Source organism: Piliocolobus tephrosceles, chromosome 21 (genome assembly GCF_002776525.5).
Source record: "Piliocolobus tephrosceles isolate RC106 chromosome 21, ASM277652v3, whole genome shotgun sequence".
Lineage (NCBI taxonomy): Eukaryota > Metazoa > Chordata > Mammalia > Primates > Cercopithecidae > Piliocolobus > Piliocolobus tephrosceles.
This window is the reverse complement of record NC_045454.1, coordinates 42,318,618-42,340,509: the sequence shown is the minus strand read 5'-3', so window position 1 is coordinate 42,340,509 and position 21,892 is coordinate 42,318,618. Positions and strand designations below refer to the sequence as shown.

The 21,892-nt window shown below is 50.1% G+C and overlaps 1 protein-coding gene and 1 pseudogene across 2 annotated transcripts in view; both read right to left on the bottom strand.

Moving 5' to 3' along the window:
• Nucleotides 1–9,682, bottom strand: part of AP1M2 (adaptor related protein complex 1 subunit mu 2) — a 20,878-nt gene extending 11,196 nt beyond the window's left edge. Inside the window, exons 1-6 of one of the 2 annotated variants that reach the window (XM_023194241.2) lie at nt 9,563–9,682; nt 5,310–5,466; nt 5,002–5,069; nt 2,453–2,583; nt 2,198–2,345; nt 1,977–2,103 (exon numbers count right to left, since the gene is read on the bottom strand). In XM_023194241.2, the coding sequence (XP_023050009.1) occupies nt 1,977–2,103; nt 2,198–2,345; nt 2,453–2,583; nt 5,002–5,069; nt 5,310–5,466; nt 9,563–9,604 (673 nt within the window). In that variant the 5' untranslated portion in view covers nt 9,605–9,682. The remainder of the gene's footprint in view (nt 1–1,976; nt 2,104–2,197; nt 2,346–2,452; nt 2,584–5,001; nt 5,070–5,309; nt 5,467–9,562) is intronic. The other variant, XM_023194242.3, reaches the window with a different exon arrangement.
• A 4,829-nt stretch (nt 9,683–14,511) lies between these two features.
• On the bottom strand, nt 14,512–21,663 carry LOC111533355 (annotated as a pseudogene).
• Between the last annotated feature and the right edge of the window lie 229 nt (nt 21,664–21,892).

The following is a 21,892-nucleotide window of genomic DNA, read 5'->3' as shown; positions in this document are numbered from 1 at the left end:
TTTTTTTTTTTTTTTTTTTTTTTTTTTTTTTTTTTTTTGAGACGGAGTTTCACTCTTGTTGCCCAGACTGGAGTGCAATGGCACGATCTTGGCTCACCACAACCTCCACCTCCTGAATTCAAGCAATTCTCCTGCCTCAGCCTCCTGAGTAGCTGGGATTACAGGCATGTGCCACCATGCCCGGCTAATTTTGTATTTTTAGTAGAGACGGAGTTTCTCCACGTTAGTCAGGCTGGTCTCAAACTCCCGACCTCAGGTGATCCTCCCGCCTCGGCCTCCCAAAGTGTGGGGAAAAGAGAGATCAGCCTGTTACTGTGTCTATATAGAAGGAAGCAGACATAAGAGACTCCATTTTGTTCTGTATTTGAGATGCTGTTAATCTGTGACCCTACCCCTAACCTTGTCCTTGCAAGAGACATGTGTTGTGGTGACTTAAGGTTTAAAGGATTTTGGGCTGTGCAGGATGTGCTTTGTTAAACAAGTACCTGAAGGCAGCTTGCTGGTTAAAAAATCATCACCATTCTCTTAATCTCAACTACCCAGAGACACGTACACGGCCAAAGGTCGCAGGGACCTCTGCCTAGGAAAGCTGGGTATTGTCCAAGGTTTCTCCCCATGTGATAGTCTGCAACAATGCTGCTAAAAGGTTTACGGAGATGTTTGCATATGTATATCAAGGCACAGCATCTTCCTTTGAACTTATTCATGTCACAGAGATCTTTATCCATATGTCTTACTGCTAATTTTCTACCTACAACGATCCTATTATCCTGCTACTTCCTTTTCTTTAAGATGGTAAAGATAATTATCAATAAATACTAACAGAACTCAGAGACTGGTGCAGGCGTTGCAGGTGTGGGTCCTCTGTAAGCTGAGCGCCGGTCCCCTGGGCCCCACTTTTCTTTCTCTGTATTTTGTCTCTGTGTCTTATTTCATTTCTCAAGTCTCTCGTTCTACCTAACGAGAAACACCCACAGGTGTGGAGGGGCAGGCCACCCCTTCACCAAAGTGCTGGGATTACAGGCATGAGCCACTGTACCTGGCAGTGTCTGACTTTTAAATATGATGCTGAGGCCGGGCGTGGTGGCTCACACCTGTAATCCCAGTACTTCGGGAGGCCGAGACAGGTGGATTACAAGGTAAAGAGACCGAGACCATCCTGGCCAACGTGGTAAAACCCCGTCTCTACTAAAAATACAAAAAAAAAAAATTAGCAGGGCGTGGTGGCACTTGTCTGTAGTCCCAGCTACTCGGGAGGCTGAGGCAGGAGAATCTCTTGAACCCAGAAGGCAGAGGTTGCAGTGAGCTGAGATCATGCCACTGCACTCCAGCCTGGTGACAGAGCGAGACTCCATCTCAAATAAACAAATAAATAAGATGCTGAGCCAGGCACAGTAGTTCACACCTGTACTCCTAGCACTTTGGGAGGCCAAGGCAGGAGGATCGCTTGAGGCCAGGAGATTAGACCAGCCTGGGCAACAAAGTGAGATCCCCATCTCTATAAAAAATTTTAAAAGTAGGTGGTCCATGCCTGTGGTCCCAGCTACTCGAGAGGCTGTGGTGGGAGGATCACTTGAGCCTCGGAGGTAAAGGCTGCAGTGAGCTATGATCACACCACTGCACTCCAGCCTGAGCGACACAGCAAGACCCCATCTCTAAATAAATAAATAAATAAATAAATAAGATGCTATTATGTCTCCTCCTCCCAGTAGGATGTCATCTCTGTAAGAACGAGGGTTTATCTTTTTCTTCACTGCTGTGTCCTCAGAGCCTAAAACTGCAACTGGCACCCAACAGTCGCTCAATCATGAAACAGCCTTTGCAAAGTCAACCACTGGCTGCAATACTGGCCGTGACCAGCAGATGGAGAGGGAGCGCTTATTTCAAAACCGGCGGCGATTCTCTAAGTCCCCACGTGGGCCGGGTTTGCGACTCCCCTGGGCACTTCTCAGAAGAAAGGTCCCCTAAATACTTACGGCCAGTGAGCTCGAAGAGCACGCGGTCATTGAGGCCCAGCCGTAGCTCTGGCATTCCCGACAGAAACACCTTGAGCTTGATGGTACCAACGATCTCGCTCAGCAGGACGCTGCCGTTGGCGTTGACCTGAGGATGGATGTGGGGGGCGATCAGCAGGCCTCCAGCTCCCTCTCCGGCAGCCAGGCCCTGGAAGGGGTGCGGGGGAGGTATGCGGGCTCACCAGCAGGTTGACAGACTCTATGACATCAATGAAGACCTCGTTCTTCTTATACTTGATACCCTCAGAGCGCCAGGACACAGCGTTAGTGACAGTGGGTGGCACCCGTGACTTGCCTGTCTCCAGTTTGTTGCTCTGCTGAGTGATGTACCTGGAGTGAGGGCGGCAGCGACAAGCAGCTGGACACAGGGACACCTCTGTGGACCTCCTCCAGTTACTGACACCCACAGTCCAGCCTGCCCCCAGGGGTCCACTCACTCCTGCAGGATCTTGCTGTCGGTGGTCTGCGGGAAGCCAAAGTCCATGAGTTCATCCAGCAACTCATAGACGATGACGAAGTTGTCCCGGATGCTCTCCTCTTCCAGCTCCTTGAAGTATTCGCAGAATACCTGGGGGTCAGGGGAGAGAGACACCCACAAAAGTGTGGCTAAGGGCTGAGCACAGTAGCTCATGCCTGTAACCCCAGCACCTTGGGAAGCCAAGGCACAAGGATCACTTGAGGTGAGTGCAAGACCAGCCTGGGCAACATAGTGAGCCCCTATCTCTAACAACAACAAAAATTGTATTAGGAGGTCGAGGCCTCAGTGGGCCATGAGGATGCCACTGCACTCCAGCCTGGGCAACAGAATAAGATCCTGTCTCAAAAACAAAAAAAAAAAAAGCCGGGCATGGTGGCTCATGCCTGTAATCCCAATAATGGGAGACCGAGGCAGGCAGATCACTTGAGGTCAGGAGTTTGAGACCAGCCTAGCCAACATGGTGAAAACCCGTCTCTACTAAAAATACAAAAATTAGCCAGGCATGGTGGCACCTACCTGTAATTGCAGCAACTAGGGAGGCTGAAGCAGGAGAATTGCTTGAACTCAGGAGGTAGAGGTTACAGTGAGCTGAGATTGTGCCACTACACTCCAGCCTGGGCAACAAAGCGAGACCCTATCTCAAAAAAAAAAAGAAAAGAAAAGAAAAGAAAAAGTGTGCTGAATGCTTGAAAAAGTAGGCAAAAAAGGCCGGGTGTGGTGGCTTTATTTTTTTGAGACTAAGTCTCACAGTGTTGCCCAGGCTAGAGTGCAGTGGTGAGATCTCAGCTCACCACAACCTCCGCCTTCCAGGTTCAGGTGATTCTACTGCTTCAGCCTCCCCAGTAGCTGGGATTACAGGTGCATGCCAGCATGCCCGGCTAATTTTTGTATTTTTAGTAGAGACAGGGTTTCTCCATGTTGGCCAGGCTGGTCTCAAACTCCTGACCTCAAGTGATTTACCCGCTTCAGCCTCCAAAAGTGCTTTGATAGAGGCGTGAGCCACCGCGCCCAGCCTCTACTAAAAAAATTTTTTTAATTAGTGGGGCATGGTGTCTCAAAAAAAAAGAAAAGAAAGAAACGAGCCAGGCATGGTGGCTCATACCTGTACTCACAGCACTTTAGGAGGCTGAGATGGGTGGATCACGTGAGGTTAGGAGTGTGGGTGGATCACCTGAGTTCAGGAGTTTGAGACCAGCCTGGCCAAATACAAAAAATTAGCCGGGCGTGGTGGCGCATGCCTGTAATCCCAGGTACTCAGGAGGCTGAGTCAGGAGAATCCCTTGAACCCAGCAGGCAGAGGTTGAGGTGAGCCAAGATTGTGCCATTGCAGCCTGGGCAACAAGAGCGAAACTCTGTCTCAAAAGAAGGGAAGGGTCCAGGTGCGGTGGCTCATGCCTGTAATCCCAGCACTTTGGGCGGCCGAAGAGGGGGGGGTGGATCACCTGAGGTCAGGAGTTCAAGACCAGCCTCACCAACATGGAGAAACTCCATCTCCACTAAAAATACAAAAAATTAGCTGGGCATGGTGGTGCATGCCTGTAATCCCAGCTGCTCAGGAAGGCTGAGGCAGGAGAATCACTTGAACCTGGGAGGCAGAGGTTGCGGTGAGCAGAGATCACACCATTGTACTCCACCTTGGGCAACAAGAGCAAAACGCTGTGTCAGAAAAAGAAGAAGAAGAAGAAGAAGAAGAAGGGAAGGGAGGGGAGGGGAAGGGCTTCCAGACTTTTTTTTTTTTTTTTTTGAGATGGAGTCTCACTCTCACCCAGGCTGGAGTGCAGTGGTGTGATCTTGGCTCACTGCAACCTCTGCCCTCCAAGTTCAAGTGATTCTGAACTGCCTCAGCCTCCAGAGTAGCTGGGATTACAGGCAGTTGCCACCACACCCGGCTAATTTTTGTATTTTTAGTAGAGAAGGGGTTTCACCATGTTGCCCAGGCTGGTCTCGAACTCCTGGCCTCAAGCGATCCACCCGCCTTGGCCTCCCAAAGTGCTGGGATTACAGGCATAAGCCACTGTGCGTGGCCTTTTTTTTTTTTTTTTTTTTTTTAAGCACAGAGACAAGAAGTCACTTGCTCAAGGTCACACAGCGAGGAAGCAGGGAAGCTGAGATTGGATGCCAAGTCCTCCAGCTTAGCTGAGCCATACACTCTCTGAGACATTCTTGGTCCCTGCCCTTTAGGGAGAGATGATCTCATAAGTAGCTGGTGAGATGCAGAGTGATGGGGCTTTGATGGTGGATGCACAGGGACTCAAACAAGGCCCCAGGGAAGGGCTGAGTGTGGTGGCTCCCACACTTTGGGAGGCCGAGGCAGGAGGATTGCTTCAATCCAGAAGTTCTAGACCAGCCTGGGCAATATAGCAAGACCCCGTCTCTACCAGGAAAAAAAAAAAAAAAAGAAGGCCCAGAGAGATCTGGGAAGGCTTCCTATTAGAAAAGGATCTTGAAAGAGGCTGGCAAGAGGGTTAGACAGATAGACCAGTCAGCCAATGGGAGGCTAGTACCTACCTCTATTGTCTTATACAGGAAGGAGTACACCAGGGAGGCATTGGCGTTCTTCGATGTGGTGGCCACCACTGGGGGCAGCAAGGTTAAGGAAAAGGTGCCATTTATGGAGGAGTAAATGGAATACAGACCCTGAACCTCCACCCTGTCCCTTGCCACCACCCTCATCTCTACCTGCCCCTGCCCCCTAGCCTGAGCCACAGAGATGTGCCGGGCAACGCCTGTCCTCAGCCCACCCTCTCTCACCTGAGCTGCCACCATCGCCGATACCCCCCACACCCGCCCCCAAGGACACCACGTGGGGTGGATACAGTAGAGGTTGCTGTGTTTGATCCACAGGAAGTGGACCTGGCCGTAGCTCAGCAGCGGGGCCAGGGCGCCTTCCTCCTCCCTCTGTACCAGCAGAGGCATGAAGTGCTCAATTTTACTCATGGCCACATCGCCCTTGTAATTGCGGCTGATCAACGGCTGAGGGTGGGAGGAAAGGACCTGGTCACCACCAGCATCTAGGAACCTACCACGCTGCGGGGCCACGGTGCCCGGTTCTGACCCTACTTCCTAGCTGAGGGGCTTGGGCAAGGCTCTGCCTCCTTGTGCCTGTTTCCCGCTCTGTAAGATGGGAGTGTGATGACAACAGCTAAATGGGTCTAGGACCCTCACTAAGCGCCAGGCTGTGTTTTAGTAAAGAGTAGGCAACGGCTGGACACAGTGGCTCATGCCTGTAATCCCAGCATTTTGGGAGGCTGAGGTGGGTGGATCATTAGGTCAAGAGATCGAGACCATCCTGGCCAACATGGTGAAACCCCGTCTTTACTAAAAATACAAAAAATTAGTTGGATGTAGTGATGCACGCCTATAGTCCTAGTTACTCGGGAGGCTGAGGCAGGAGGATCACTTGAACCTGGGAGGCGGAGGTTGCAGTGAGTCGAGATCGCGGCACTGCGCTCCAGCCTGGCGACAGAGCAAGACTCCGGCTCAAAAAAAAAAAAAAAAAAGAAGAAAGAGAAAGAAAGAGAGAAAGCGAGGGAGGGGGGGAAGGCAGGCAGGCAGGCAGGCAGGCAGGCAGGAAGGCAGGCAACTAAAACAAGAGTAGATGTTTGCTAACTTAGTTCTTGCCACAACCCTGTAGGGTAGATGTTATCATCATCTCAATTTTATATAGGAGAAGTGAGGTTAGAAACCATGTCCGTTGGAAGCATATGGAAACTGGGGATTGATCTAAGGCATCCTGGGTCCAGAATCCCTGCTGTTGCCCCAGATTTCATTTGCACCAAAGTGGGATTATTTTTAAAAAAAAAAAAAGAAAGAAAGAAAAGTCCAGGTGCAATGACTCACTCATGTAATCCCACTGCTTCGGGAGACCGAGGCAGGAGAATCGCTTGAGGCCAGGAGTTTGAGACCAGTTTTGGCAACATAGCAGGATCCCTCTACAAAAAATTTCAAGAATTAGCTGAGCATGGTGGCCTGCACCTGTATAGTCACAGCTACTCTGGAGTCTGAGGCAGGAAGATCTATTGAACCTAGGAGGTTGAGGCTGCAGTGAGCTGTGATCATACTACTGCACTCCAGCCTGGGCAACAGAGTGAGACCCTGATGAAAAGAAGGAAGGAAGGAAGGAAAGAAGGAAGGAAGGCAGGAAGGAAGGAAGGCAGGCAGGAAGGAAGGAAGGAAGGAAGGATGGAAGGAGGCAGGGAGGGAGGGAAGGAAGGAAGGAAGGAAGGAAGGGAAGGGAAGGAGAGAGAGAAAGAAAAGGAAAGAAAAGGAAAGGAAGGAAGGAAAGGAAGAAGGATAAAAAAAGGAAAAAGAAAAATGATTGTTCATATGATTGTGCCTGGTAGTCAGGAAGCCACTCATAATAGTGAACACTTCTGGCCGGGCGCGGTGGCTCACACCTGTAATCCCAGCACTTTAGGAGGCTGAGGCGGGCGGATCATGAGGTCAAGAGATCAAGACCATCCTGGCTAACATGGTGAAACCCCGTCTCTACTAAAAATATAAAAATTAGCTGGGTGTGGTGGCACGTGCCTGTAATCCCAGCTACTTGGGAGGCTGAGGCACAAGAACCACTTGAACCCGGGAGGTGAAGGTTGCAGTGAGCTGAGATCACACCAGCCTGGTGACAGAGCGAGACTCCGTCTCAAAAAAAAAAAAAAATGAGTTACTACTTCCTAAGGTTGTTTTGTCCAGCGTCTGAACAGGGAGGCATGGCAGGTTCTCAAACATCTTAGTTCTCATTATTCATATTAACGGGAATATTATTTTCACCGCCACTCTTATTTTGGCTATTAAATGACAAGACAGGCTGGCTGCTGTGGCTTACACCTGTCATCCCAGCACTTTGGGAGGCTGAAGCAGGGGATAGCTGGGGCCCAGGAGTTCAAGACCATCCTGGGCAACATAGCGAGACCCCATCTCTACAAAAAAATAAAAAATAAAAATAGGCCAGATGTGGCCGGGAGCAGTGGCTCACGTTTATAATCCCAGCACTTTGGGAGGCCGAGGTGGGCGGATCATGAGGTCAAGAGATTGAGACTATCCTGGCCAACATGGTAAAACCCCATCTCTACTAAATATACAAAAAATTAGCTGGGCATGATGGCATGCGCCTGTAATCCCAGCTACTCAGGAGGCTGAGGCAGGAGAATCACTTGAACTCGAGAGGTGGAGGTTGCAGTGAGCCAAGATCATGCCACTGCACTCCAGCTTGGGCGACAAGGTGAGACTCCGTCTCAAAAAAATACAAAGTAGGCCGGGCGCGGTGGCTCACGCCTGTAATCCCAGCACTTTGGGAGGCCGAGGCGGGCGGATCACAAGGTCAGGAGATCGAGACCACGGTGAAACCCCGTCTCTACTAAAAATACAAAAAACTAGCCGGGCGAGGTGGCGGGTGCCTATAGTCCCAGCTACTCGGAAGGCTGAGGCAGGAGAATGGCGTGAACCTGGGAGGCGGAGCTTGCAGTGAGCCGAGATGGCACCACTGCACTCCAGCCTGGGCGACAGAGCGAGACTCTGTCTCAAAAGAAATAAATAAATAAAAAGTAAAAATACAAAAATTAGCCAGGCATGGTGGCACACACCTGTAGTCCTGGCTACTCAGGGAGCTGAGGCAGGAGAGTTGCTTGAACCTGGGAGGTGGAGGTTGCAGTGAGCCAAGATGGAGCCACTGCACTCCAGCCTGAGTGACAGAACAAGACTCCAAAAAAAAAAAAAAAAATTAAAAATAGCTGGGCATGGCTGGGCGTGGTGGCTCACGCCTGTAATCCCAGCACTTTGGGGGGCCAAGGCGGGTGGACCACCTGAGGTCAGGAGTTCGAGACCAGCCTGCCCAAGATGGTGAAACCCTATCTCTACTAAAAATACAAAAAAATTAGCCTGGTGTGGTGGTGGGCACCTGTAATCCCAGCTACTCGGGAGGCTAAGACAGTAGAATCGCTTGAACCCGGGAGGCAGAGGTCGCGGTGAGCCAAGATAGCACCACTGCACTCCCCCCTGAGTAACAAGAGTGCCGGGCGCGGTGGCTCAAGCCTGTAATCCCAGCACTTTGGGAGGCCGAGACGGGCGGATCACGAGGTCAGGAGATCGAGACCATCCTGGCTAACACGGTGAAACCCCGTCTCTACTAAAAAATACAAAAAACTAGCTGGGCGAGGTGGCGGGTGCCTGTAGTCCCAGCTACCTGGGAGGCTGAGGCAGGAGAATGGCGTAAACCCGGGAGGCGGAGCTTGCAGTGAGCTGAGATCCAGCCACTGCACTCCAGCCTCGGCGACAGAGCGAGACTCCGTCTCAGAAAAAAAAAAAAAAAAAGCCGGGCATGGAGGGGTCAGCCAGCAGCCCCAGCTACTCAGAAGTTTGAGACCAGCTTTGGCAACATAGCGGGATCCCTCTGCAAAAAAATGTCAAGAATTAGCCAGGCATGGTGGCCTGCACCTGTGTAGTCACAGCTACTCCAGAGACTGAGGCAGGAGGATCGCTTGAGCCCAGAAATTTCAGGATGCAGTGAGCTATGACTGCACCACTACACTCAAGCCTGGGAGACAGCAAGAGACCCTGTCTCCAAATTTAAAAAAAGACAAGAGGAATAAAAGGACTTCAGGAAGAGGCAAGGCAGCCACAGATCGGGGGAGTTAGAGGCCCCTGTTCCAGTTGCCTTCCCCAGGTATTAACACTGGATGCCGACGGTGACGGTGACGGAGATCATTTCAATTTGCTGAGTCCCTAATATTTCCAGAAAAGCCACTGTGCTAAGTAGTTTACACGCAGCGAGTTGTATTAATTCTCATTGGGTGGGGCCCTTTGTTGCTCCCATTTTTACATACAGAGAAACTGAGGCCCTGGGAGGCGAACGCCTTGGCCTCAGGCACAAAGCGAGTGAATGCTGGAGGTGGGATTTGACCCGGGATTTCCAGGGATTGCGGGGACGGGGGGGGGGGGGGGGGGGGGGGGGGGGGGGTTGTTCCCAGGCCCATTGCTGGGGCCTCCGTGACCTGCGCGGAGGGGTCGCCCCTGAATCACTGGGAGCGAGACCTCACCTGTCCGTCTCCCAACTCCTCATGCCCAGCCTCACCTTGCCCTTGACGTCGAGAATGAAGACAGCCGAGGCGGACATGGTGGCGGCTGAGGGACCTAGCAGGCGGGGAGGGAGCGCCGGGAGGCGACGGCGGCGCCGCTTCCTTCTTCCTGCGGAAGCGCCTGCGCCCAGGTGAGAGCCCAGGTGTGTGCGTCTTAAAGGGGAGGCGGCCAGGTGAGCAGCGCTGTCGGCCAACGTGAAGACCGCTGCGGGGCCGGGAGAGGTACTGCGACTTCAGATGCGTCTGCTGCCCCCCTTCACTTTCCCTATGTGTATTTCCCTAGTAATGACGGGTGGAGACCCCAGACCAGTCATCCATCCTTCCATCCATTCATTCATCCTTCCTTTCATTCATCTATCCATTCATCCATCCATCCATCCATCCTTCCATTCTTGCATTCATTAATCCATCCATGCATCCACTCATTTAGCCATTCATTAATCCATCTTCCATCGATTCATTGATCCATCCATCCATTCGTCATCCATTTATTCATCCATTTTTGCATTCATTTATTTATTCATCTATCCATTATCCATCCATCCATCCATTTATTCATCCATTCATTCATCCATTCTAACATTCATCAATTTATTCATCTATCCATCCATCCATCCATTCATCCATTCTTGCATTCATTAATTAATTCATATATCCATTCATCCATTCTTGCATTAATTTATTCATCTAAACATTCATCAATCCATCCATCCATCCATCCATTCATCCATTCTTGCATTCATTAATTAATTCATCTATCCATTCATCCACCCATCTATATCCATCCATTCATTCATCCTCTCATTAATTCATCCATCCATTCAGCTTGTTTCTCCTCTGTCTCACCCACACATGTCAGCCCCAATACAACAGGGACTTTGTCTTATTCATGTTTATGTCCCTAGTGCTCAGCACTGAGTGCTCAAAATTTGTCCAATTCATTCATTCACTCATTCATATAATAAATTTTACTGGTGAATTTTACTGAGTGAATTTGAAATACTCATTCATTCAGTAACAGGAACTGTGGACCAGGACAAATGTACTTGCTTTTATTATTCTTACAAATTACTCTTATTCATTCCAAAAAACCTTTTTTTTTTTTTTTTTTTTTGAGATGGAGTCTCACTCTGTTGCCCATGCTGGAGTGCAGTGGCATGATTTTGGCTCACTGCAACCTCTGCTTCCCAGGTTCAAGCAATCCTCCTGCCTCTAGTAGCTGGGATTACAGGCAAGCGCCACCACACCCAGCTAACTTTTTTATTTTTTCTTTTTTTTTTTTGAGACGGAGTCTCGCTGTGTCACCCAGGCTGGAGTGCAGTGGGGTGATCTCCGCTCACTGCAAGCTCCGCCTCCCGGGTTCACACCATTCTCCTGCCTCAGCCTCCGGAGTAGCTGGGGCTACAGGCGCCCGCCACCGCACCCAGCTAATTTTTTGTATTTTTAGTAGAGACGGGGTTTTACCATGTTAGCCAGGATGATCTCGATCTCCTGACCTCAGGTGATCCACCTGCCATGGCCTCCCAAAGTGCTGGGATTACAGGTGTGAGCTACTGCACCCAGCCAAAAAACCGTTTTTTGTAGAGACAGAGTCTCACTCTGTACCCTAGACTGGAGTGCAGTGATGCAATCATGGCTCACTGCAGCCTCGACTTCCTGGGCTCAAGCCATCCTCCTACCTCAGTCTCTCTAGTAACTAGAACTACAGGCACAAACCGCCACACCTAGTTACTTTTTTTTTGAGACAGAGTTTTGCTCTTGTTGCCCAGGCTGGAGTGCAATGACAAGATCTCAGCTCACTGAAACCTCTGCCACCCAGGTTCAAGCAATTCTCCTGCCTCAGCCTCCCACGTAACTGGGATTACTGGCATGAGCCACTACGCCCAACTAATTTTTTTGTATTTTTGGTAGAGATGGGGTTTCTCCATGTTAGTCAGGCTGGTCTCGAACTCATGACCTCAGGTGATCCACCCGCCTTGGCCTCCCAAAGTGCTGGGATGACAGGAATGAACCACCATGCCTGGTCACACTTAGCTTTTTTTTTTTTTTTTTTTTGAGATGGAGTCTCATCCTGTCACCGAGGCTGGAGTGCAATGATGTGATCTCTGCTCACTGCAACCTCTGCCTCCCAGGTTCAAGCCATTCTCCTGCCTCAGCCTCCTGAGTAGCTGGGACTACAGGTGCACGCCACCACGCCTGGCTAATTTTTGTATTTTTATTAGAGACAGGGTTTCACCATGTTGGCCAGGATGGTCTCAAACTCTTGCACTCGTGATCCACCCACCTTGGCGTCCCAAAGTGCAGTAGTTTCGAGGACAGAGCAGAAGGAAAGGGAAAGTAAACCTCAGCCTTGCTCAGAACCACCTTGCTTGGCTGAGGGAAGGAGATGTCCTTCAGGGCCTCCAGGGAGCAAGACTCAGCCTACCCAGACCTCACCTGTCCTTTCCCCAAACACTGCCCCCAGCCCTTTATCAGCTGCTGGAGGTGGGGACTTAGAGAACAGTAGCTATCAGGATCATCCATTTGCCTCTCCACCTGAAATTAACATCAACTTTGACAGCAGCACTGCACTTTAATGAAAACATTATCGGCCGGGCGCGGTGGCTCAAGCCTGTAATCCCAGCACTTTGGGAGGCCGAGACGGGCGGATCACGAGGTCAGGAGATCGAGACCATCCTGGCTAACACGGTGAAACCCCGTCTCTACTAAAAATACAAAAAAACTAGCCGGGCGAGGTGGCGGGCGCCTATAGTCCCAGCTACTGGGGAGGCTGAGGCAGGAGAATGGCGTGGACCCGGGAGGCGGAGCTTGCAGTGAGCTGAGATCCGGCCACTGCACTCCAGCCCGGGCAACAGAGCAAGACTCTGTCTCAAAAAAAAAAAAAAAAAAAAAAAAAAGAAAACATTATCATCCGGGCCAGGAGCAGCGTTTCATGCCTGTATCCCAGCACTTTGGGAGGCCAAGGTGGACAGATCACCCGAGGCCAGGAGTTTGAGACAAGCCTGGCCAACATGGAGAACTCCCGTCTCCACTAAAAACACAAAAATTAGCCAGGTGTGGTGACGCACGCCTGTAATCCCAGCTACTTGGGAGGCTGAGGCAGGAGAATCACTTGAACCGGGGAGGCGGAGGTTATAGTGAGCCGAGATCGCACCATTGCACTCCAGTCTGGGTGACAGAGTGAGACCCCATCTCAAAAAAATAAGTAAATAAAATGAAAAATAAAAAGTTATCATCTGGCACAGGTCTCCTTTGTGCCATCTTAGAAAGTCAGAAGCAGGGACACAGAGAGGTGAAGGCACCTGCCCAAGCCCGCAGCCACACAGCCAGGAGGGAGTTGAGCCAGAATTCAAATCTGAGTCCCGGGATTTAACAGTCTGGTCCCAGCCTGCTTCCACCTACTTTGCTATATTGCTGGATGCAAATATTACTGTTAGTAACACTAACTCTGGCTTAAAGGGACTCACCCTAAGTGAGGGTGGCCCTAAATGTCTCCCATGTAGGAATCCTCAAGACAATCCCTTGAATTAGGGAAGCCTATTATCTTTTATTTATTTGTTTATTTTATTTGTTTGTTTATTTATGACAAGGACTTGCTTTGTCACCCAGGCTGCAGTACAGTGGTGCAATCACGGCTCACTGCAGCCTCAATCTTCTGAACTCAAGAGATCCTCCCATCCAGTCCTCTCCAGTAGCTGGGACTGCAGGTGAGCACCACCACTCCCGGCTAATCATTAATTTTTTTGTAGAGATGGGGTCTCACTACGTTGCTCAAGCTGGTCTTGAGCTCCTGGCCTCAAGCCGTCCTCCCACCTCAGCCTTCCAAAACACTGGGATTACAGATGTGAGTCGCCTCCCCCAACTCTATTATATTCATTTGACAGATAGGGAAACTGACGCCCTGAGAGGGTAAGTGATTTTTACAATGTCATCCAGTCAGAAGAAGCAGAGCTGGGATTTGAGGAAAGCACAAGATTTTTTTTTTTTTTTCTGAGACGGAGTCACTCTGTCATCCAGGCTGGAATGCAATGATGCAATCTCAACTCACTGCAACCGCCGCCCTAAGGGTTCAAGTGATTCTTCCGTCTCAGCCTCCCAAGTAGCTGGGACCACAGGTTTGTGCCACCATGCCCGGCTAATTTTTATATTTTTAGTAGAGATGGGGTTTCACCATATTGGCCAGGCTGGTCTCGAACTCCTGACCTTGTGATCGGCCCATGTTGCACGTGGGCGTCCCAAAGTGCTGGGATTACAGGCTTGAGCCACTGCGCCTGGCCTTTTTTTTTTTTTTTTTTTTTTTGAGACGGAGTTTTGCTCTTGTTGCCCAGGCTGGAGGCCAATGGTGAGACCTTGGCTCACTATAACCTCCGCCTCCCAGGTTCAAGCGATTCTCCTGCCTCAGCCTCCCTAGTAGCTGGGATTACAGGCATGCACCAACATGCCCCGCTAATTTTGTGTTTTTAGTAGAGACAAGGTTTCTCCATGTTGGTCAGGCTGGTCTCAAACTCCCACCTTCAGGTGACCTACCCACCTCAGCCTCCCAAATTGCTGGGATTACAGGGGTGAGCCACTGCATCTGGCCTTGATATTTTTTTTTTTTTTTTTTTGAGGCAGGGTCTCTGTCACCCAGGCTGGAGTGCAGTGGTGTGATCTCAGCTCACTGCAACCTCCAGTTCCCTGGGTTCAAACAATCAAGCAATTCTCCTACCCCAGCCTCCTGCACAGCTGGGACCACAGGTGCGTGGCCACCACACCCAGCTCATTTTTATACTTTTCGGTACAGACAGGTTTCACAGTGTCGCCCAGGCTAGTCTCCAACTCGTGGACTTAAGTGGTCCACCTGCCTCAGCCTCCCAGAGTGCTGGGATTACAGGTGTGAGCCATCTCGCCCAGCCTAAAGCCCAAGACTTTATGTTGCTTCTGTCCAAAGGAGAGGGGCGGTCCTTCATGCTCCCAGCAGCTGTCTGCTGAGGTCACCTAGGGGGATGCAGTCACTGCTAGGTCCTCACCCCAGCCTAGACATTGCTGAACCGCTGAACCTCAAAATAACTCGTCTCCTGGCCACTGGGCGCAGTGGCTCACGCCTGTAATCCCAGCACTTTGGGAGGCTGAGGCGGGTGGATCACCTGAGGTCAGGGGTTTGAGACCAGCTTGGCCAAAATGGTGAAACGCTGTCTGGACTAAAAATACAGAATTAGCCAGGTATGGGGGTGCATGCCTGTAGTCCCAGCTACTCGGGAGACTGAGGCAGGAGAATCACTTGAAACCGGGAGGCAGAGGTTGCAGTGAGCCAAGATTGCGCCATTGCACTCCAGCCTGGGCAGTAGAGTGAGACTCTGTCTCAAAAACAACAACAACAACAACAACAACGAAATAAAGAACTCATCTTCTGGGTCCCTGAGATGTTTTCAGGCAGTAAACAGAACCCGAAAGCCTGGGCCCAGTGCCCTGGAATCTGAAGCTCCAGGCCTGTTTGGCATGAAAAATTCATGAGCCCAAAAGCTTCCTTGGGGTCAGAGAACAGAGCAGCTCTGTGTGCAGGCTCTGCCTGCCCCGCCTGCCCCACCTCAGTGGTGACCTCCCCCATCCCCCTGAGGCTGTGGCCTTGTCCTAGTTCCTTCTGGATGCCTGGGGCCTCCCCCAGCCTCTCCCAGGGACCATGCCTCTAGGCCCTGTCCACAATCCCTTCTCCACACCACTAAAGGGATCTCTCTGAAACTCAATTATTTTTTGACTCTCACTCACTCTCACATCCTCTATGGCCCCCCCCATTGCCCTCCAACCACCCCCACCTGGCACAGTCAGACAGCTGCTGACCTCTGCCACAGGACACCACCTGAACCTGCTGCCCCAGACATCCTAACATCCCGAATTTCGGTTCCTCTTCTGCTGTTTCAAGCCATCCTCCCACCTCAGCCTCCCAAGTAGCTGAGACTACAGACATGTGCCACCACAGCTGGCTGGCCACTTTAGCCATTTTGAAGTACACAGTTCGGTGGCATTAAGCACTTTAATGGTCATGCAACCATCACTACCATCCATCTCCAGAACTTTCTCATCTTCCCAAAGGAAAACTTGTCCCCATTAAACACTCCTCCTCCCCCTCCCAACCCCTGGCACCCACCATTCTTCTTCTCCTTCTTTTTTTTTTTTTTTTTAATTATTTTGAGATGGAGTCTCGCCCTGTTGCCCAGGCTGGAGTGCAGTGGCGCGATCTCAGCTCACTGCAGCCTCTATGTCCTAGGTTCAAGCAATTCTTCTGCCTCAGCTTCCCAAGCAGCTGTGATTACAGGCACCCACCACCACACCCGGCTAATTTTATTTTATTTTTTTATATTTTATTTATTTTTATTTATTTATTTTATTTATTATTATTACTATTAGTTTTTGAGACAGAGTCTTGCTCTGTCGCCCAGGCTGGAGTGTAGTGGTGTGATCTTGGCTCACTGCAAGCTCTGCCTCCTGGGTTCACGCCATTTTCCTGCCTCAGCCTCCCGAGTAGCTGGGACTACAGGTGCCCACCACCATGCCTGGCTAATTTTTGTATTTCTAGTAGAGACAGGGTTTTGCCATATTGGCCAGGCTGTTCTCTTGGCCAGGCTAGTCTCGAACTCCTGACCTCGCAATCTGCCCCCCTCGGCCTCCCAAAGTGCTGGGATCATAGGCGTGAGCCAATGCACCCAGCTTTTTTTTTATTTTTATTTTTTTGAGACAGATTCTCACTTTGTCGACCAGGCTGGAGTGCAGTGGCACAATCTCAGCTCATTGCAGCCTCCTCCTTCTCCCAGTTCAAGTGATTCTCCTGCCTCAGCCTCCCAAGTAGCTGGGATTACAGTCATTTGCCACCACGCTGGGCTAATTTTTGTATTTTTGGTAGAGACTGGGTTTCGCCGTTTGGCTAGGCTGGTCTCAAACTCCTGACCTTAAGTGATCCACCCACCTCGACCTCCCAAAGTGTTGGGATTACAGGTGTAAACCACTGCGCGCAGCTACTCAAGAGTCTGAGGTGGGAGGATCACCGGAGCACGGAAGATCGAGGCCGCAGTAAGCTATGGTTGCACCACTGCACTCCAGCCTGGGTGACAAAGCAAGATCACATCTTAGGAAAAGATTGTGCTGAGCCAGTTCCTGAGAAAACAACAAAATACAAAACAAAACAAAAAAAAATAAAGAAAAGAAAAGACAAAAGTTCCCTCCAGCAGAGATATGAGAGGAAAAGAAAAAAAAAGTCCCCTGTGATATCCCCATACCCCAATCTTCGCCCCTCATAACCACTGGCTCATTCAGATCTTTTTCAGCAGGGCTGTGTGTATGTGTGTGTGTGTGTGTGTGTGTGTGTGTGTGTGTGTGATATTGTACCCTCTTTCTCTCTCTCTTTCTCCCATACCATATAAGACTATACAACTTATGGACAGGCACAGTGGCTCTCGCCTGTAATCCCAGAACTTTGGGAAGCAGAGAGGGTTGGAGAACTTAAGGCCCAGAGCTCGAGACCAGCCTGGGCAACATGGCAAAAAAAAATCTGTCTCTACTAAAAATATAAAAACTGGCCAGGCTTGGTGGCTCACGCCTGTAATCCCAGCACTTTGGGAGGCTAAGGCAAGTGGATCACCTGAAGTCAGGAGTTTGAGACCAGCCTGGCCAACATGATGAAATCCTGTCTCTATTAAAAATATAAAAGATTAGCCGGGTATGCTGGTGGACCCCTGTAATCCCAGCTACTTGGGAGGCTGAGGCAGGAGAATTGCTTGAACTTGGGAGGCAGAGGTTGCAGTGAGGTGAGATCTCGCCACTGCACTCCAGCCTGGGTGACAGAGCGAGACTAAAACAAAACAAAACAAACAAACAACAACAACAACAAAATATGTATATAGAGAGATTAAGCTGAGCATGGTAGTGTACACTTGAAATCCCAGCTACTCCGGAGGCTGAGGCACATAATCGCTTGAACCCAAGAGAAAGAGATTGCAGTGAACTGAGATCGCGCCACTGCACTCCAGCCTGGGCAACAGAGAGAGACTCTGTCTTAAATAAAAAAATAAATACTACTTGCTATTATTACTCGACAATATGACCTGGACGCTCCTCCGGAAAGCATGTGGTTGAAGGGGAAGGAAGTGTGTCTGGGGTGTAAAGTCGAACTCCCTGGGTTCAGATCCTTGCAGAGTCACAGGCTCATTATGTTACTATCGGTAAATTATTTCATCTCTCTGGGTCACTTTCTCCAATTGGAAAATTGTTATAATGATTTAATATAGAGTGCTTGGGCCAGATGCGGCAGCTCACACCTGTAATCCCAGCACTCTGGGAGGCCGAGGTGGTGGATCATGAGGTCAGGAGATTGAGACCATCCTGGCTAACACGGTGAAACCCCTTCTCTACTACAAATACAAAAAATTAGCTTGCCGTGGTGGCGGGCGCCTGTAGTCCCAGCTACTCAGGAAGCTGAGACAGGAGAATTGCTTGAACCCGGGAGGCAGAGGTTGCAGTGAGCTGAGAGCATGCCACTGCACTCCAGCCTGGCTACAGAGTTAGACGCCATCTCAAAAACAAAAACAAACAAACAAACAAACAAAAATATATATATATATACACAGAGAGAGAGAGCGCTTTACTGGGGGAGCTAAGATCGCGCCACTGCCCTCCAGCAGTCTGGGTGACAGAGTGAGACCTTCGCTCAAAAAAAAAAGGGTGCTTGGCCAGTGTGGTGGCTCATGCTTGTAATCCCAGCACTTCAAGAGGCCAAGATGGGCAGATCAATTGAGGCTAATGAGACCTGGTCTCTATTTCGAAAAAAAGGAAAAGAGTTTAAAAAATAATAATAATCTAAAGCACAGGCCGGGCACGGTGCCTCACGCCGGTAATCCCAGCACTTTGAGAGGCCGAGGCACGCGGATCACAAGGTCAGGAGATCAAGACCATCCTGGACAACCTGGTGAAACCTGTCTCTACTAAAAATGCAAAAAATTAACTGGACGTGTTGGCGGGTGCCTGTAGTCCCAGCTACTCGGGAGGCTAAGGCAGGAGAATGGCATGAACCCAGGAGGCAGGGCTTGCAGTGAGCCGAGATAGCGCCACTGCACTCCAGCCTGGATGACAGGGTGAGACTCCGTCTCAAAAAAACAAAAAAAAAACACCTAATGCCTTGTCTGACACTAAGCTTTCTATAAACATTCACTCTTTCTTTCCTTTCTGTTTTTTTTTTTTGAGACCTAGTCTCGTTCTGTCGCCCAGGTTGGTGTGCAGTGGTGTAATCTTGGCTCACTGCAACCTCCAATTCCCAGGTTCAAGTGATTCTCCTGCTTCAGCCTCCCAAGTAGCTGGGATTACAGGCATGCGCCACCACACTTGGCTAATTTTGTATTTTTAGTAAAGACAGGATTTCTCCATGTTGGTCAGGCTGGTCTCGAACTCCCAACCTCAGGTGATCCTTCCACCTCAGCTTCCCAGAATGCTAGGATTACAGGTGTGAGCCACTGCACCTGACCTTAGAGACAGGTTTTCATCATGTTATCCAGGCTAATCTTGAACTCCTGACCTCAAGTGACCCTCCTGCCTCCTAAAGTGCTGGGATCACAGGTGTGAGCCATCGCTCCTGACTGCAAACATTCACTCTTATTATAATCTGCAGGCCCACCTCCTTGTTTCTTAAACGATTTAAGAAATTCTCGGCCGGGCGCGGTGGCTCAAGCCTGTAATCCCAGCACTTTGGGAGGCCGAGACGGGCGGATCACGAGGTCAGGAGATAGAGACCATCCTGGCTAACCTGGTGAAACCCCGTCTCTACTAAAAAATACAAAAAACTAGCCGGGCGAGGTGGCGGGCGCCTGTAGTCCCAGCTACTCAGGAGGCTGAGGCAGGAGAATGGCGTAAACCCGGGAGGCGGAGCTTGCAGTGAGCTGAGATCCGGCCACTGCACTCCAGCCTGGGTGACAGAGCGAGACTCCATCTAAAAAAAAAAAAAAAAAAAAATTCTCATTTTGAAATGTAACATATTTATTTATTATTATTATTTATTTATTTATTTATTTATTTTGAGACAGTGTCTCATTCTGTCACCCAGGCTGGAGTACAGTGATGGGATCTTGGCTCACTGTAACCTCTGCCTCCTGGGTTCAAGCGATTCTTCTGCCTCAGCCTCCCAAATAGCTGGGATTACAGATGCACACCACCACGCCTGGCTATTTTTTTTTTTTTTTTTTTTTTTTTGTATTTTTAGTAGAGACAGGGTTTCACCATATTGGCCAGGCTGGTGTTGAACTCCTGACCTCGTGATCCGCCCACCTCGGCCTCCCAAAGTACTGGGATTACAGGTGTAAGCCACCGCGCCCGGCCTGTTTATTAAGGTCTCACTTTATTGCCCAAGCTGGTCTGGAACCCCTGGGCTCAAGCAGTCCTCCTGCCTCAGACTCCCAATGTGTGTGAGACACTGCACCCACGTATATATAACATATACGTATGTTACATTATATATATAGTGTGTGTGTATGTGTGTGTATACATACACATATATATTTGCATCATAAATGTTATTCCCGGCCGGGAGCGGTGGCTCAAGCCTGTAATCCCAGCACTTTGGGAGGCCGAGACAGGTGGATCATGAGGTCAGGAGATTGAGACCATCCTGGCTAACACCGTGAAACCCCGTCTCTACTAAAAATACAAAAAACTAGCCGGGCGAGGTGGCGGGCACCTGTAGTCCCAGCTACTTGGGAGGCTGAGGCAGGAGAATGGCAGGAACCCGGGAGGCAGAGCTTGCAGTGAGCTGAGATCCGGCCACTGCACTCCAGCCTGGGCGATAGAGCGAGACTCCGTCTCAAAAAAAAATAAAAATAAAAAATAAATGTTGGCCGGGCGCGGTGGCTCAAGCCTGTAATCCCAGCACTTTGGGAGGCCGAGACGGGCGGATCACGAGGTCAGGAGATCAAGACCATCCTGGCTATCACGGTGAAACCCCGTCTCTACTAAAAATACAAAAAACTAGCCGGGCGAGGTGGCGGGCGCCTGTAGTCCCAGCTACTTGGGAGGCTGAGGCAGGAGAATGGCGTGAACCCGGGAGGCGGAGCTTGCAGTGAGCTGAGATCCGGTCACTGCACTCGAGCCTGGGCGACAGAGCAAGACTCCGTCTCAACAACAAAAAAAAAAAATGTTATTCCCGACGTAGGACAGATTCCTTTCATGCCCCCAGGTGAATCACGTGGTACCCTGGAAAGACCTAGGAATCCCGCCCTCTCACTATCTCCAGGGAGGTAGTGAAACCGGCAGGTGCTGTGGACTGGGAAGGCTTTGGAGTTTCCCAGCCTACCTCTTCTCCCTTTCTCAACCAAGGATACCTGTTCCCTATTATTCCTCTTATCCACTCTTCCCTTTTTTAAAAAACCCCACAAAACCATCATCAGTAAAAAACACAAAGAAAACCTCTTCAAGTATTGGGAGTTAGGGGTCCTGGGCTGGGACTTGGGGTTACAGGTCACCAAGGAAGAGGGAAGGGAAGAGAAGGAGGGGCTGTCCCTACTGCTGGCTTTCCTCTTTGCTGCATGCTATGGCAACTGTGTGTCGACCTCCTCTGCTGACAACTGCACATACAGGACCACTGAGCCTGGAATGAAACAGTCCTTTTTTAAAATTTTTTTTGAGACAGATTCTCACTCTGTCACCCAGGCTGAAGTGCAGTGGCATGATTTCAGCTCACTGCAGCCTCCGCCTCCTGGGTTCCAGCAATCCTCCTGTCTCAACCTCCCAAGTAGCTGGGATTACAGGCGCCCGCCACCATGTCCAGCTAAGTTTTGTATTTTAGTGGAGATGGGGTTTTGCCATGTTGGCCAAGCTGGTCTCAAACTCCTGACCTCAGGTGATCCACCTGCCTTGGCCTCCCAAAGTACTGGGATTACAGATGTGAGCCACTGCACCCAGCCTAGACATTCTTCACTGATAAAATGTGAGGCTGTTTCTCAAGGTGTGTAACCCTGATGTCAGCTCATTTGATGTTGAAATACTCATCCACCAAATAGAGGGAGCCCCAGACATTCAGGTCATCCTTGAGTTCCACGACCACATTCTTGCCCTCAAGGGACTTGAAAAATGAATAGAAGAGCATGATGCTGGCGACCTGACCAGGAAAAGCAACACATATTTTATTTTATTTATTTATTTTGAGATGCTGTCTCACTCTTTCACCCAGGCCGGAGTGCAGTGGCACAATCTTGGCTCACTGCAACCTCTGCCTCCCGGGTTCAGGCAATTCTCTGCCTCAGCCTCCTGAGTAGCTGGGATTACAGGTGCCCGCTGCCGTGCCTGTCTAATTTTTTTTTTTTTTTTTTTTTTTG